At 42.2% G+C, this 17,867-nt stretch overlaps 1 protein-coding gene across 1 annotated transcript; it reads right to left on the bottom strand.

The window, feature by feature from the left end:
- Nucleotides 1-15,682: 15,682 nt before the first annotated feature.
- Nucleotides 15,683-17,560, bottom strand: LOC109899139 (homeobox protein koza). Its single transcript, XM_020494193.2, has 2 exons — nucleotides 17,005-17,560; nucleotides 15,683-16,538 (listed from the first exon to the last, which is right to left on the bottom strand). The coding sequence occupies exons 1-2, from the start codon at nucleotides 17,351-17,353 to the stop codon at nucleotides 16,024-16,026; spliced, it is 864 nt and encodes a 287-aa protein (XP_020349782.1). The 5' UTR covers nucleotides 17,354-17,560; the 3' UTR covers nucleotides 15,683-16,023.
- Nucleotides 17,561-17,867: the final 307 nt, after the last annotated feature.

Below are 17,867 nucleotides of genomic sequence, written 5' to 3'. Positions count from 1 at the left end.
CACTATTATTCTATTATGTAGAAAATAGTACAAATAAAGAAAAACCCTTGAATGAGTAAGTGTGTCAACTTTTGACTGGTACTCTATCTGTATGTCACAAAGGCATCTGTTGCTTCGGGACGTGTGTGTGTGTGTGTATTGGGTAGGTTGTATTGCAGTGCCTTTGATGATGAAAGTACTGCGTGAGAGTCAGCTAAGTGTTCCTCCTTCTATACGTCCCCAGGCAATACATGTCTTCTCTCTCTCTCGCTCTTTCTCTCTCTCTCTCTCGTGCTCTCTCGCTCGCTCTCACACACATACCTCCCCTCGGCATTAAGGGTTAAGCCTGGAGAGGGTCTGGTGAAAACTAGCATTCTTGCAGATGAGTGCAGGTGTCCACCACTCTCTCTTTCTACCCTTTCATACACCCCTCCCTCCCTGTCTGCCCCTCCAACCCATTCTTCCATCTCAGATGTTGTGACAAAATTCCTTCAAAAGGTAAACAAGGTCGTAAAATCTTCCGACAAGCTCTTTAGTGAGCAACACATGCACACACAGACATGAACACACATGCACACACCCTGCCACAGGCTTAAAACAAGGTCACTGATCTGTCAGAGGTGTGGACAAGACGGAACGGTGTGTGTCTGGCTTTAACAGTGCAGGTGCAGTCAGGGACACAGAGAGAGGCCGTCTGTACTTTCAACTATAAAAGAAATTCTGTCTTCCTCTCCTGTCAAACAATCTGCCTGCAGCACTAGTCAACACAGCAAGGCCAGGACCAAAGTATGTATAATGACTAGGTTTTAGACTTTATCTACAGAACTTGAACTTTAACTTGAAATAGTTTGGAATACTTACCCATCACATTCAACACATTTTTGCATTGGTTACTCTAACTGCATAAATAATCTCTGTGTTCTCATGAGCATTGTTAAAACATACATTTGGGGCCTCCCATGTGGTGCAGGTGTCTAAGGTACTGCATATCAGTGTTGAGGCGTCACTACAGCCTGGGGTTTGATCCCATGCTGTGTCACGACCGGGAGTCCGATAGGGCGGTGCATAATTGGCCCAGCGTCGTCCGGGTTAGGGGAGGGTTTGGCCGGGGGGCTTTACTTGGCTCATCGCGCTCTAGAGACTCCTTGTAGCGGGTCGGGCGCCTGCAGACTGACTTCAGTTGTCAGTTTGCTCCGAGACATTGGTGCAGCTGGCTTCCAGGTTAAGCAAGCAGGTGTTAAGAATCCACCCCCCCCATGTTCTGGAGGACGCATGACTTGACCTTCTCCTCTCCCGAGCACAGTGGGGAGTTGCAACCTGCACAAAGACTTACACATAATACACATTTAGCCAGCTGTTGTTGAAATGTAAATGAAAACAGGGACTTGACCGTGCCTCTGCTAATGATAAGCTATGTCTTGGCCAGCACATGGTCTCCTGTTGGCGTATGAAGATGGTTCAGACCTCTAAGTCTGTACGTCTCCAATGTTTTGTCTCTTTATAATCCCCCTTTATTGCCTGTTTAGAAACGGCTCTCAACACCACCAGAGTTGCAGCGATGAGACAAGTTTGCAATTGGATATCACGTAATTGGGGAGAAAAGGGGGTAAAAAAATAAAAATAAGATACGTTTGGAGATAAATCCCACAGTAACTTTGGTGAACACACATTGACACAATGAGTGTGTCTGTGAGCACGCTATGAGGTTTTTGGAGCGTGTTTTTACTCCTCTTCACTAAGTCCCTGTCACATGTAGCTACTTTGGAGCAGTGAGGAGTTGTTGGTGGCGTACAGTAGTTGATGCTCTCACACGTAGAATATCTTGGACAGTCTTTTGCACTAAACAAGCTATCACAGTCTCATGTCAGAACGGTGACCTAGCTGTTATCACTCCATGTCCTAAAATGAACAATAGCAGCTTCATCTGCTCAACTCCTCTCCTGCAGAAAGTCTTACAGAGGAACACTTAGTAACCTCCCGTCTCGCTCTGCAGCTCACTATGTGACTAGTGTGTGTGTGTTGTGTGCATGCCTGTGTGCATATGTGTGTGTGGGCACGCACGTGTGAGTACCTTCTACGTGACTAGACCTCCTTAGAGAGACAATTTCAGTTCAAGGTCGGACAAGGTCTCAGGCGGTTCTAACCCCCGTGAGCTCTCTCACACGCACACACACTTGCCCAGACCTTGACCTGTCGGACACTCTGTACTGTATGTGTGTAACCTGACCACAGTCACTCGGTGGAGGAGTAGAAGGAGGGAAGGAGTGGAGAGGGCTGTGAGAACAGAAGAAGAGAGTGGTTTGGAGTCTGACCTGTTAACCAGTTAACCAGGCTCGTGAGAGACAGTAAGTACCCAGTAAACATGTCCACATTGGCATAAAATATTGGTCCCATGTAGGCTGCCCACATTGGGCCGATACGCCTTTGCTATTTAATAGGAATGTATTTATTTATAATTTATTTAATTCAATGCATAAATTCCATAATTTTCAAGCCTTAAAGGTATTTAGGGAAAGAGATACAGTGTATCAGAAATACAACCAACAAGTTGTTACTATCATACATATAATTTTTACAAGAGAAACTGTGTCGGCTACCCTGTATTGGGTTTGGTGTGGGCTAGCCCGTGTCGGTCTGGTGTGGGCTTGGTGTGGGCTAGCCCGTGTCGGTCTGGTGTGGGCTTGGTGTGGGCTAGCCCGTGTCGGTCTGGTGTGGGTTTGGTGTGGGCTAGCCCGTGTCGGTCTGGTGTGGGCTTGATGTGGGCTAGCCCGTGTCGGTCTGGTGTGGGCTTGATGTGGGCTAGCCCGTGTCGGTCTGGTGTGGGCTTGATGTGGGCTAGCCCGTGTCGGTCTGGTGTGGGCTTGGTGTGGGCTAGCCCGTGTCGGTCTGGTGTGGGTTTGGTGTGGGCTAGCCCGTGTCGGTCTGGTGTGGGCTTGATGTGGGCTAGCCCGTGTCGGTCTGGTGTGGGCTTGATGTGGGCTAGCCCGTGTCGGTCTGGTGTGGGCTTGATGTGGGCTAGCCCATGCCCACCTTGCCCACCAAATACCAACATTGGGCCAATGGGTTAAGTTTGCTGGGTAAAGCCTGAGTTGGGAGGACTAGGCAGACAGGGTGAGTAGAGGAAGAGAGGTGGTAAGTAGTTTCTGAGTGAGTGTGGTTGTTATCGGTTTGTGATAGTGGATGTTGCTCTGTGTCAGAGCTTCTCAATGCTCTACTTGTCTCTGCTTATCACCACTAATTAAAACATCTACATTCCTCTGGTCAAAGCTCTGGGCTGAGGGAGTGTGTGTTAGAGAGAGAGAGAGTGTGTGGGAGCGGTCGGAGGCGATGTAGCAGGTTGGAGGATATCATCCACTTAGCTGGCCTTCTATGGACAGGAGGCTTCACAAATATTCACCCTGGCTTGGCCTGGCCTGCCCTGCCAAAAGGCAGCTGGCTAAATATCCGAGTCCACTCATTTGAAGGTGTGTCCACATACTTTTGTATATGTAGTATACGAAAGAACACACACACTCCCCTGAGTCATAGTGTGAGCCTCTGTTTTGGGAACCCAAGTTTCGGGTCAGTGTCATTCACAGCTCACACCTGTGGAGGGGGCCGGTGACACACACACACACACAAACACACACACACACACACACAAACACACACCGCCCCCCGGACACACGTTCCTTGAAAAGCTACTCCTGATCCTGACCCCCCCCCCCCCCCCCCCCCCCACCCACACATAGCATGTCCAAGACAAGGGAACATGCTGTAGATGTTTCTGTGAGAGTATCTCTCCTGAAGGACATGGATTTGATAAGTGTAGCCAGGAGTTTCTTTTTAAGTTGAGTTGATAAATATTTATTTGTATGTCCAAGCAAAGTGCCATATTTACGCATGTTGCCCCTATTTTTACCACAAATAAACAACACATAGTGTCAGTAAACAAATAAATAGATAATATTAGAAATATTAGATAACATAGATGTGAGGGCAGGAGGAAGGTCCAGGTTGAAGCTTGGTTTTAGAGGTTTCTACTTTGATAAAATACCACTGGGTTTTGAACCAAGATCAACTGCACAACTCGGGCTTATTTAGATCTGCGACAAGGGGTTGTTGTTAGCGTTGTTATCAGACTCAGGAAAGTTTGTCTGTCCAGTCTAGTGCATCTTGTCTAGTGTCTATCTATCTGAAGAAACTTACTTCCTCATAATCTAATGGACTCCACTCAAACACTATAGTCCTTCTAGTGATCATAAATAACCCTGATTTCTCCTTCCCCTGGGTGGTCTCATCTATCAGACTGCCTTTACTAATCCTCACTATGACCCCTCCCAATGCTTTAGAACACACAGAGAGAGAGAGAGAGAGAGAGAGAGAGAGAGAGAGAGAGAGAGAGAGAGATAGAGAGAGAGAGAGAGAGAGAAAGAGGGAGAGAGAGGGAAAGAGGGAGAGAGGAAGAAATGTGAATTTTCGAACTTCAGAATGACATGAAATCAAAACAAGTTAAGTTAAGAGAGACTGCAAACATTTCAGAAAGGTCAAGGGAGAATTCAATCAAAGCCGTATTTAGGGAAATGTTCCTGGGGCAAAAAATTATTTCTGTATGAAGTACAGTCAATTTTCCTAGGTAAAATCTAAAAGATGATTATTGTTACTTAACAGCATATAATAAAATCCCACAACCGACACCAATGTAATATAAGAGGAAATCATGTATCATGAGCAATCATTCAATGAACCATCCATTTTTATGTGAAATATGAGAGAAAACCCTCGTCTTTGGGGGAAAATGTGGTTGTCTGTGATGGATACAACACACCCAGAGGGGAGGAGATCTCTTATGGTTTTACTGTAAATGTTTACATTCCTACATGCTGCGATGCTATCAGCTAATAGTTTCTGGAACACAGCAGAGCAGTCCTCTGAGTGCGAATATTGGCCGTGTGTGTCTGTGTGTGTGTCTATGTGTGCATGTGTGTGTGAAGCACTAATGCGGCTGGGGAGACAGCGTCCGGGGAAGCAGCTCTGTCTTTTAAACAGAGGTATTAACCATGACCCATCTACTTCCTGAGTCCTGACCCAAGTCTGCCCTGGGACAACACATTAACGCCTGCACACACACTTACACACACTCCCCCCACCCCACCCTTTCACCTTTAAACACCCCCCCCCCCTTTCACCTTTAAACACACACACTTCCCCCCACCCATTTCACCTTTAAACACACAAACACATTCCCCCCTCCACCCTTTTCACCTTTAAACACACACACTCCACCCACCCCACCCTTTTCACCTTTAAACACACACACTACACCCACCCCACCCTTTCACCTTTAAACACCCCCCCCCCCCCACCACCCTTTCCACCTTTAAACACACAAACACATTCCCCCCTTCACCCTTTTCACCTTTAAACACACACACTCCACCTTCAGTAGGCCTAGTTAAATCTCGTTGGATAGATTGATGTTGTTCCATCCTCACCCAGCATCTGTGGGAGGTTTGTAATGGAAATATCCTTTGACAGTCAGTGCTTACAGTTGTTGTATAGTTGTTTTTTTATTTCACCTTTATTTAACCAGGTAGACCAGTTGAAAACAAGTTCTCATTTACAACTGCAACCTGGCCAAGATAAAGCAAAGCAGTGTAACACAAACAACACAGAGTTGCACATGGAATAAACAAACGTACAATCAATAACACAATAGAAAAATATATGTACAGTGTGTGCAAATGTAGTAAGATTAGGGCAGTAAGGCAATAAATTGGCCATAGTGGTGAAATAATGACAATTTAGCAATTGAACACTGGAGTGATAGATGTGCAGATGATGAATGTGCAAGTAGAGATACCAGGGTGCAAAGGAGCAAAAAAATAAATAACAATATGGGGATGAGGTAGTTGAGTGGGCTATTTTCAGATGGGTTGTGTACAGGTGCAATGATTGATAAGCTACTCAGACAGCTGATGCTTAAAGTTAGTGAGGGAGATATAAGACAGATTGTGAACAGTGTGAGATCTCTGAGCCTAGCTCTTACAAAGCGTTGTAGTGTAGCAGAGACTGCAGACGGTGTGTGTGTCTGTGTGTTTGTGTATGTGCAGTGGCATCATACACTCCAAAAACCTAAGGGAGCACAAAGTACGTGAGGATGGCTGGGAGGTTGTAAATTGAAAACATTTTCATTTTTCAAACATCTGAAACAGATTTTTCCTGCCATCTAGAGCCATAATCATTCATCTTAATTCTATATAAAACATGTATATTTTTCTGCATATCTAAGCATACCTCTTGAGCTGTCTGTATCCTCCTGACTGGTGGTTCTTTTTTAATAGAAACTAAATATGCTTCTATGCATCTCTGCTAAAATCTGGGTAAAAGATTGAACTGACTTTTATTCAGTACATTTAGTGATTGCTTGCGTTTCTAAAGTCTACCAACCTTGCCAGCAGGCTTGTCAGCCTAAATGCAACATGCAACAATTTCAAAGATTTTACTGAGTAACAGTTCATGTAAGGAAATCAGTCAATTAAAATAAATAAATTAGGCCCTAATCTATGGATTTCACATGACTGGGTAGGGGTGCAGCCATGGGTGGGCCTGGGAAGGCATAGCCAGGCCCAACCAATCAGAATTAGTTTTTATCCACAAAAGGGTTTTATTACAGACAGAAATCCTCCTCAGCATCCCCCCAACCCCCTCAGACGATCCCACAGTTGAAGAAGACAGATGTGGAGGTCCTGGGCTGGCGTGGTTAAACGTGGTCTGAGGTTGTGAGGCCGGTTGGATGTATTGCCAAATTTTCTAAAATTATGTTGGAGGCAGCTTATGGTAGACAAATTAACATTAAAATTAACATTAAATTAGCATGCAAAAGCTCTTGTGGGCATTCCTGCAGTCAGCATGCTAAAACTGCACATTTTAAAATTGCCTTTTATTGGCCCCAGCACAAGGTGCACCTGTGTAATAATCATGCTGTTAAATCAGCTTCTTGATATGCCAACATTTTATTTCAGCTCATGAAATATGGGAACAACACTTTACATGTTGTGTTTCTATTCTTGTTCAGTGTAGCTAGACAAGCTTGCTAACTTGATTGAGAGTAGGGATGTCACAAATTGAAAAGAAATCTTACTGTTTAAACAGCCATTTCCATAGTGAGCTAGCAAGGGATGGAGAGAGTGGGGAGGGGCACAGTATAGGCAGGTCGGATGCCACGCAGACCATCAGAACTGTGCACGAGGCCTATCTATTGTCAATCAAAAGCTGTATCTCGCAATTTCTTGGCTGGCAATCTACACACAACAGACCGAAGACTGAACACACACTCTCATCATTAACGAAGAGAAAGAGTAGGCAAGCCAGCTCGAGAGGGTGCAGGCAGATTGAAACATACCCCTATGTCTTAATAATCTGTATCTAGCAATTTCTTGTCTTGCATGCCTTGCCAATTCTCCAAAATAGCCTAAAATGTGTCTTCCTCTCTGGTTGAGACTGGGAAACTATCCAGGCTAGCTGAAGCCAATCTTCCTAAAATTGCTAGGTGGCCAGTAGTATTACAGAGAGACAACAACAACAACCACGAAAAATGTAATACATTTCCAATGTGCATGACACCTCTGTATGTGCGCGTGCGTGTATGCATGTGTGTGTGCTGACTGGGTGAGTGTTTCATTGTATCTATGTCTCACCCTCAGTACATTCCACCCTGCTGAGAGCTGAGCTACTGTAGCAAACTCCTAAAACGACAAAGGATTAGTGTTTCCAATACAGATGAAAAATCTAGCAATTCATTCATTAATTCTGTTAAGTACAGGTACATTGCCTGTCCCGACGTGGTGTTAAAACAGGTAGAAATCTCTCCCCAACATTGACTTTGTTTTTAGTCCCATTTTCACACTAAAACAAATCCAGTCTATTCTCCAAACACGCTTTCTTCTCACTGAGTTTTTCCCCCCTCTGTCAGTCTGTCTCTGCCCTCCCTCTCGCTACACCCCCCATCCTCTCTATTTCTCTACTCACCTTTCTCCCACTCATCTCTATCACTCCACTGGGCACAGACATCAAATCAACGTCTATTCCACGTTGGTTCAACTTAATTGAATTGAAATGAAGTGGAAACGAAGTTGATTCAACCACTGTGTGCCTAGTGGGTCGTCTCTTTCTCTCTCTCACTCACTCTCTATCTGTTTTACGAGCCTCTTCACGTCAAACAGCAGGGAAGCGTGAAGGCGATACTTGGCTCTCGCTCTCAGACTGAATGTTTACATACTTGTGTATTATATATGTATAGATAAACACAGACGTTAGCTTGCTGACCCAGGCCTTCTCTCACCTAACCACTACCAAAAGAGGCTGAAGGGTCTAGATATGCAGGCTTTTGATCCAATGTCCAACCAGCACTAACACACCTGTTTCAGTAATAAACTAATCATGGTCTTCAGTTGGGATTTGGGACCATGACCATGCTGTCAATTATGTAATGATGTGATGATAACTCTAATCACCCAAGTGTTCTGTTGTCACATGAATGTAACCACCCTGTAAATGTCAATAGATGTCACTTGATGATGGTCCATTAATCACAAGGTGTTGTCTCTCCTCCCCAGAACCATGTATGTACAATACCAGCTACACGTGATAGCTTAGAGTGGTAAATCTGATCTGAAAGAGATGAATGAGGCTTGGGCAGCTGCCAGTGTCGTGCCCAAGGTGAGAGTGACTCTGTCTTACAAACAGGTTGGAGGCCTAGTGGGTGTGTAGCATGTAGGTAGGCAGACAGGGTGATTGAGATTTTCACTACAGCTGCAATACAACTACTACCGATAATGCATTGGAATACTTCAAGTAGAGATGAATACTTGATTTATGTTGTTAGGGAGAAAAACTCACCTTATCCAACAGTACTGAGGTTTCACCTACCTAAGGGATGCCACGGCAGCCATTTTCTGCCCAAACTCTCCCCACGCATCAGTTAAGAGAGAAGTGAATCATTTTTCATGTCAATTAGCAGACATAGCATGAGGCGTGAGAAGCACTCTACAACCTGACTTACCTGGGTAACTGCCAACTCAGGAAATCGCATCTGTGCTTTTTTTAAAAGCAGACCTCTAGATGTGCATTGAAACCACAATAATTTAGCCTACAGAGAATGCACTCATTATTATTTGACTATGTAGAATGCACACAACATTACAAAGTCCCATCTTAAAGTAGGCCTAATGTCGCTTTGAGCATTCCTCATTCCATGTTCTATATCCCATTTGCCACTTAACTCCATCCAACATACATATTTCTATTTAGTTCAACTGCAGTAGCTAACCCCTCGACACAGCCTGGTCTCATAGACTAGACATAGCATAGTAAATGTAAATCCGGGACACTCAAATTAGTGATGTGTTACGTTTAGTATGGTTGCGTAAGACCAGGAACAGAAACGGAACTTGGGAAGAAAGTGATCCATACTGTACTAAATCTTTGCCTGTGTGTGCTACCTGCCCCTCCCCATCCGAAGCATAGGCTACTGTACTAACGTTACAAGCTTGATTCAGAAGAAAGGGAGAAAGATGTTTAATTAGCTAGAGAATGGATTAGTGTGTTCAATGCAAGTTAAGGATACTATAGGCCTAGTTGTCACGTTATCACATTCCATGTGAGACGTGTGTAAAGTTCTGGTGCCGCTCTGCACACACAAGCTTGTTAGCTAGCTAGCTCAAAGGACATTCAAAGTTCCTCCATAGAAGCCACTCCTCCCTAGTATAATTCTGTGGACCTAATTCATATAATGCATGTCATAACAAGATGCCCAGTGCTTCAAGCCTCCTTCACAACATCCCCCCACCCGCACAATTTCAGTTGCATCGTGGCACCATAGTCTACACTTGTCTTTCCACCGCACGTGTCAATAACTAGCATGCCTGCTCTATCTGCACTGATTGGTGAAGTCATTTAATGAGCTAAATGTAAAAACTGTTGATTTCACAGGTTGAAAAATGAACAGAAAGGAACAATATAAAACAGTACTTTTGGGGGTTTGAACTGGTTCAAAATTTTACTTAGCTATTCGGAACAGTGGAACAAAATGCAAAATAACACAGAAGATTACTTAAGGCAAAAACGAGAGTAGGGTGGTTGGTTGGTTGGTTGGTTGGTTGGTTGGGGGGGGGGGGTAGGCATATAACATAAACATCTAGCAACCCAGAGGTTGGGCATCTTTGAATCTCATCATGGACAACCTTTGCATTTTAGCTAATTAGCAATTTTGCAACTATTTACAACTTTTTTGCTACTTTCAACTACTTAAGATGTTAGCTAACCCTTCCCCTAACCCTAACCTTAACACTTTAACCTAACTCCTAATCCCAACCTTAACCCAAAGCTTAACCCCTAACTCTAACCCCTAGCCTATCTAACGTTAGCCACCTAGCTAACTTTAGTCACAACAATTTGGAATTCATAGCATATGTTTTACAAATTTGTAACATATTGTATGAATTGCAATTTGTAATTTATCATATGAATTGTAATTTGTAACATATTATATGAAATGGATGATGGACATCCACAAACGAATACATACCATACAAAAGGTAACATATCCTACTAATTGCAGCGTCCTGGATCGACCTTTACTATGTCACGTCTAACACTGAGTTCAGGTTGCTCAGCAGGGTCTATTACAGTGAGATGAGGGTTTAGTCTGTACAGTCTTTTCAGCATAGCATGATTAATGTGGATCTGTCCTGAGCAGCAGGGCTGTGTGGTGCAACACCGACACGCTCTATTGAAGCTATCTGACTCATGCAGCTGGGCCTAGAGCAGGGAATTTACAACAGCAGTAAACACACATTCATACCTGTAATATACTGAGTGTACAAAACATTAAGGACTCCTGCTCTTTCCATGACATAGACTGACCAGGTGAATCCAGGTGAAAGCTATGAATCTATTATTGAAGTAACTTGTTAAATCCACTTCAATCAGTGTAGATGAAGGGGAGGAGACAGGTTGAAGAAAGATTTTCAAGTCTTGAGACAATTAAGACATGGATCGTGTATGTGTGCCCTTCAGAGGGTGAATAGGAAAGACAAAATATTGAAGTGCCTTTGAACGGGCGGTATGGTAGAAGGTGTCAGGTGCACCGGTTTGTGTCAAGGTGTTCTTAATGTTTTGTAAGCTCGGTGTATATAAGAGTATATGGTATGGGGTGCCATTTGTAAAATTTAACAGCACCCCATAATATAGCCCCAACACCCAAAATGATCAAGTATCAACACAAGTCAGTGAAGTCTACACTTTCGGATCATTTTTTGTTATTATTTTTGACCTGAACTCATGCATCTGAAGAGACAGAGGATTCAGAACAAGAGTTAACAAGCTAGGCTACAAACACAGCAGACAAAACTCCACAGAGTAAGATATACATTTTATGTTAATTTAGTGGAATAGATACAGTGCCACCAGAAAGTATTTACACCCCTAGACTTTACTGACTTTTAATACATTTGTTGTGTTTTAGCCTGAATTTAAAATGGATGAAAATGAGATGTTGTGTCAATAGCCTACACACTGCTCAGTAACATATACGCGGAATTATGCTTTTAGACATTTTGCATTAAAGCATTTATAAAAAAATGTCCATCTGAAATGTTAGCAAGTCACATAATACATTGCATGGACTCACTCTGTCTGCAATAACAGTGTTTAACATGTTTTATTTATAACTACTTCATCTCTCTTCTATCAGTCTAGCAGTGAACTTCAAACATAGATTCAACCACAAAGGGCAGGGAGGTTTTCCAATACCTTTCAAGAAGGGCACCTATTTGTAGATGGGTAAAAAAAAAAGCAGACATTGAATATCCCTTTGAGCACGGTGAAGTTATTAATTGCACTGTGGATGGTGTATCAATACACCCAGTCACTACAAAGATACAGGCGTCCTTCCAAACTCAGTTGCCGGAGAGGAAGGACAATGCTCATGGATTTCCCCATGAGGCCAATGGTGAATTTAAAACAGTTACAGAGTTTAATCGCTGTGATAGGAGAGAACTGAGGATTTCTCAATAACATTGTAGTTACATTAGTTACACAATACTAACCTAAATGACAGAGTGAAAATAAGAAGCCTGTACAGAATACAAATATTACAAAACATGCATCTTGTTTGCAATAAAGCACTAAAGTAAAACTGAAAAAGATGTGGCAAAGAAATTAACTTTATGTCCTGAAAACAAAGCGTTAATTTTGAAGCAAATCCAACACATCACTGAATATCACTCTTCATTTTTTCAAGCATGGTGGTGGCTGCATCATGTTATGGATATGCTTGTCATCGGCAAGGACTTTTTCAGGATAAATAGAAACGGAATAGAGCTAAGCACAGGCAAAATCCTATAGGAAAACCTGATTCAGTCTGATTTCTAACAAACACTGGGAGACAAATTGACCTTTCAGCAGGACAATAACCTAGTTACAGTTTTGACTTAAATCGGCTTGAAAATCTATAGCATGACTTGAAAATGGCCGTCTAGCAATGATCAACAAACAACTTGACAGAGCTTGAAGAATTGTAATAATAATGTGCAAACATTGTACAATCCAGGTGTGGAAAGCTCCAAGACACTCAGAAAGACACTAAGGTGTAATCGCTGCCAAAGGTGATTCTAAAGTGTTGACTCAGGGGGTTGAATACTTACATAATTAAGTTATGTTAGTGTTTTATTTGAAAATGTGAAAAAAGTCAAGGGTTGTGAATACTTTCTGAAAGCACTGTACACGTTTTAGGTATACCTTTCTGTAGTGCACTTTTTAATTCGTGGGGAACACACTATTTTTTATTTTGTGTACATCACGTGTTTTTATTATGTGTGTAGGCAGCCATACACTACACATTTGCAAGTCGTGTACACATGTTTGTATTTTGTGAACATTACACGTTTTTGATTATACACTTTCATCCAGGTTTATGAGGTCAGGATTAAAGTTTAAATGAGTAACTTAAATTGTACTTTTTAATATGTATTTCAATGAAAATGATTATGATTGTATTACGATTGGTTTGTTATACCTGTATTATCAATAGGGAAATGTATGATTAGCCTATATGAATTACAGGTCTACTATTAATATGATGTTGATTTAGGCCTACCATTCAACTACGGTCACTATTTATGGTCCTTAATGACAATACTATCCGAGATCTTTTTGGAAAATCACTTAAAACCCTGTGGAGAAGGTAGGGGACATTTGCACACTTTAACCACAAAACAAATCAGGGCCGTGTCAGCAGCACATATTTAGTTAGATTCATTGTGATTTTTGGCTCAACATTTTGAAAGCGTGAAAGTGTCAAAAATGAAAATGTAATAAATATAAACTAGCCAAACTAGCCTATCCTCCTATATGATAACATACGCCGAAACACACATAACATGCACACTGACGCCACACACACACACACACACACACACACACACACACACACACACACACACACACACACACACACACACACACACACACACACACACACACACACACACACACAGCTAAGGGACATCCTGTTGTATTAAATATATTTAATATATATGAATATATATTTTATATATTTATTTTTATTTCCACACTCACCACATAAGTTGCTGCTACTGTCTATTATCTATCATGTTGCCTCGTCACTTTACCCCTACCTATATGTACAGTACATAGCTGCCTCAATTACATTGCACCCTGCACATTGACTCCGTATTGGTACTCCCTGTATATAGCCATGTTATTTTCTACCCCCTATATAAAGGCTAGTCATGTTATTTTTACTCGTTATTTTTATTCGTTATTCACTGCGTATTTATTCTTCGTGTCACTATTTCAATTTTGTATTTTATTTTTTTATTTCTTATTTAACTGGGGGCGGCAGGGTAGCCTAGTGGTTCGAGCGTTGGACTTGTAACCGGAAGGTTGCAAGTTCAAACCCCGGAGCTGACAAGGTAGAAATCCCTGAACAGGCAGTTAACCCACTGTTTCTAGGCCGTCAATGAAAATAAGAATTTGTTCTTAACTGACTTGCCTAGTAAAATAAATAAAAAACTTTGGATTCAAAGTAAGCATTTCACTCTTAGTCAGTGCACAAACACTCAAGAAAAATACAAACAGTTTTATCTCAATCTCTTCATTCAAAGACTCAATAACGGACACTTACTGACAGTTGTGGCTGCGTTGCGTGATGTAGCAGAGTTGGACTAGTAACCAAAAGGTTGCAAAATCGAGTCCTTGACCTGACAAGGTAAAAATCGGTCGTTCTTCCCCTGAACAAGATTCAGGAACACCGTTCCTAGGTCGTTATTGAAAAGAAGAATTTGTTCTTAACTGACTTGCCTTGTTAAATAAAGGTAAAATATTTTGTTGTCTGTGCCCAATAATGTTTATTATGTTTTGTGCTGCTACCATGTTGTCATGTTGTGTTGTTACCATGCTGTTGTCATGTGTTGCTGCCTTGCTATGTTGTTGTCTAGGTCTCTCTTTATGTTGTGTTGTCTCTCTTGTCGTGATGTGTGTTTTGCCCTATATATATTTTTTGATCCTAGCCCTCAGCCCCGCAGGAGGCCTTTTGCCTTTTGGTAGGCGGTCATTGTAAATAAGAATTTGTTCTTAACTGACTTGCCTAGTTAAATAAAGGTTAAATAAATAAAATAAAATAAAAAGAGTCTACACCTGTTGTCTACGAAGCATGTGACAAATAACATGTGATTTGATTTGATACCTTTACATTCTAAGCCTCATATTCAATCTTAAAATTGGGTTGTTTTTAAACATAGAATGTTTAGATTTTAGAATGTCGGTGATTCAATTGAGTTACTTGTAGTCTTCAAGAGCTCGACCATGGGCTAATAATAACCATGTTCAAACGCATTACGTCCTCTTTGGTGCAACGTCTTTTGCATCGTCATGTTGTGTAAGTTTTCTGTCCACATATTGTGGGTTCAACTTCTAACAGGCAGCTAAATGCAGAAACAATGCAGATATTATTGGTACTTATATTGTGTCTGCCATGATGAAATTCGTTATCAATCCTTAAGAATGTTTGGAAAAAATCCCACAATATTTTGAAATCCATATATTTGTTTTTTCCTCTTACGAATTTAATAATTTAATGAAGATGGATGTTGGCTTAATTTGGAGAATAACAATCCTTATTTTGTCCTAAGTATTTCAATTGTATTTGTGTTGTATCAATGTTTTAACGAATCTATTGCATATATGTGATCGACTAATGTGAAAAGTTATTAGACCTATTAAGTTCAAGGCTTAGATCGAGAAGTCTATCAAAGGGTATGAAAATGTTAGACATTGAAATTGTGTTTATTTCGATTTAGCACTTGATATTAGCCTACATTGTTTCGTAATCCTAAAGTAACCTATATTCCTCATGTAGCCTAGTGGTTATATCGTTGGGCCAGTAACGAAAGGTTGCTTGATCGAATCCCTGAGCTGACAAGGTAGAACATCTGTCCTTCTACCTCTGAGCAAGGCAGTTAACCTACTGTTCCCCGGGCGTCGTAGATGTCGATTATGGCAGCCCCCGCACCTCTCTGATTTAGAGGGGTTAGGTTAAATGTGGAAGACACAGTTGAATGTACCCCTTTCCTGTTTTATAATGATTAATCAACTTTGTGTGTGTGTTAACAATGTCATTAGGATAATGATGACTCCCAACTAGTTTTAAGCTTTATTTAGTTATTAGTTGGCTATACAATTAAACTCGATGCACATTCCTGCGTAATAATTCCAATATTGTTATCTAGGCTACTACATCTTGCTGTATCCATCAATGTTGTCAGTGTAATGTCTATAGGCCCATTTGCATTGCAGGTATACAGTATCAAAAAGCTCCCTGTGCTTTGAAATGACCTCACTCTCCAATAGAGAATAAAGAAAGTATTTAGCTACACATAGACGCATGTAGAAATGTCGTCTGGTTATCCAGTGCCCTTTTCATCTTTTAGTAAGTCCATAAAGTTAATGAATGCCATGAGGAATTGTAGATACACCATTGTGTCAATGCATCTCCCCACAAAGCGCATTGCTAGAGATTCCTGTCTGGAAGCAGTACATGTAGGGGTTGTATCCATATTGGTAGGCCGTATATAGTGGCAGAGCAGGCGGACGATGCAGCTCGTCCCCTCGGTACTGTCTCTGATCGTCTCGAACCAGGATCTTCACCGCCACTTTCTTAGCCAGTGTGGCTGGTGTAGAGGAGCTACAAGCGGCAATTTCGGCCGCCATCTGCCGCCGTTTGGTCTTATATCTCCGGTTCTGGAACCAGATTTTCACCTGGGTTTCCGTGAGCTTCAAGGCGCCCGCCAAGTTCGCCCGTTCGGGACCGGACAGGTAGCGCTGCGAATTAAACCGACGCTCTAGCTCGTAGACCTGCGCGTGGGTGAAGGCCGCACGGGAGCGCTTCTTGTTACCAGATATGGATTGGCCCACGGTGCTGTAACTACTCTCCCTCTCATTCACCTCTTTCTTCCTCTGTTTGTCCTGATAGATACTTGGTTGTTTGTTGTTTATGTCTGTATTGGAAGAAAGAGAAAAGTAAAAGATATTGTGGTTATTTGGCAAACAGTCGACCTCTTTATTTTTTAAATAGCAACAACGTAGGCTAGTCAGTCTTTATCTCTCCAGGACACCGCGTGTTTCCACAAAATGTCCTTCAAGTGAAGATGACTGCAAGTACTTACATTTATGTTTATTACTCAATAAATTAGGCTACAAGTTCAAAGCCAGTAAGTAGGGTTATAATTGTACTCTTAGGCCTATATATATATTGGCCATATACCACAAACCCCCGAGGTGACGTATTGCTATTATAGACTGCTTACCAACACAATTGGAACAGTACAAAGTCATGTTTTGTCACAACCGTGGAATACGGCTTTCAGCCAATCCGCATTCAGGGCTCGAACCACCCAGTTTATAATTGCATTTAGATTCATGGTCGATATAAATAATATTATAGACAGTCAGAGGGCGAAGTACCTTTTTTGCATGCCATGTGTTCCGCCTCCTCCACAGTGGACTCTTCACTACCGAACTCGAACATAGGGTTCCTGGTGTCTCCCAAACCAGGAGAGGAAATAATACTTCCTTGGCGGATGTGTTTAATCTCCATCTCATCCCCTTTATGCTCGTCACTGCAATCCGAAGTGGATGAACCGGGGCCCCTCAAGCTCCCATCCCTGCTCTCGGTTTGCCGGTCCTGGTTGATGGAGGCCAGCTTTAACGTGCAGAGTTCTGTCAGATTCCGTGAAGTTGGAATGTTATCTCGCGCGTCACGTCCGCGGGTGAGGATGTCCTTGATGGAGAAAGAGGAGCAGTCCAGCGCCATGATAACATTTACGCAAAACCAATGTTTTATCACAACCGAAGTTTTGTTAGTCTACTCTCTCAACCCGCTCTCTAAAGTCGTGCGACCCCCATCCAGAGACCCCTCAAAAGTCTAAAATCTACTGGTATTTGATTGGGTTGTCAGTTGCTCTTCTCTCTCGATCTTCTCCGGAGATGATTTAATTGCAGTGAAACAGCCTCTGGTCTAATCAACAGCCGAGGTGTCATTGGATGTCATGTCTGCACTACAACTCTCACTACTGCCATTGAAGCCTGCGCTGATTGGCTGTCTGGCCTAGTTATCCCCGCCCCAGACCGCCTTGCCCTGTACGTCTATCCCTCAAGCGCTTAACTTTATTTGAGGACGGAGAGATACATTTGATAAACTTGCGTCATTTGAAGACAAGGAGGGAAAGCCTGCAGTGATTGTATACGTGTTATGGACTATGAGGGATGGAGGTAGCACAAATTCAGACCTTTTAAACGTATGTTTCAGTTTGACATCAGTTGTTATA

This window comes from Oncorhynchus kisutch, linkage group LG11 (genome assembly GCF_002021735.2).
Source record: "Oncorhynchus kisutch isolate 150728-3 linkage group LG11, Okis_V2, whole genome shotgun sequence".
Taxonomy (NCBI): Eukaryota; Metazoa; Chordata; class Actinopteri; order Salmoniformes; family Salmonidae; genus Oncorhynchus; species Oncorhynchus kisutch.
This window is presented reverse-complemented; position numbering and strand designations above follow the sequence as displayed.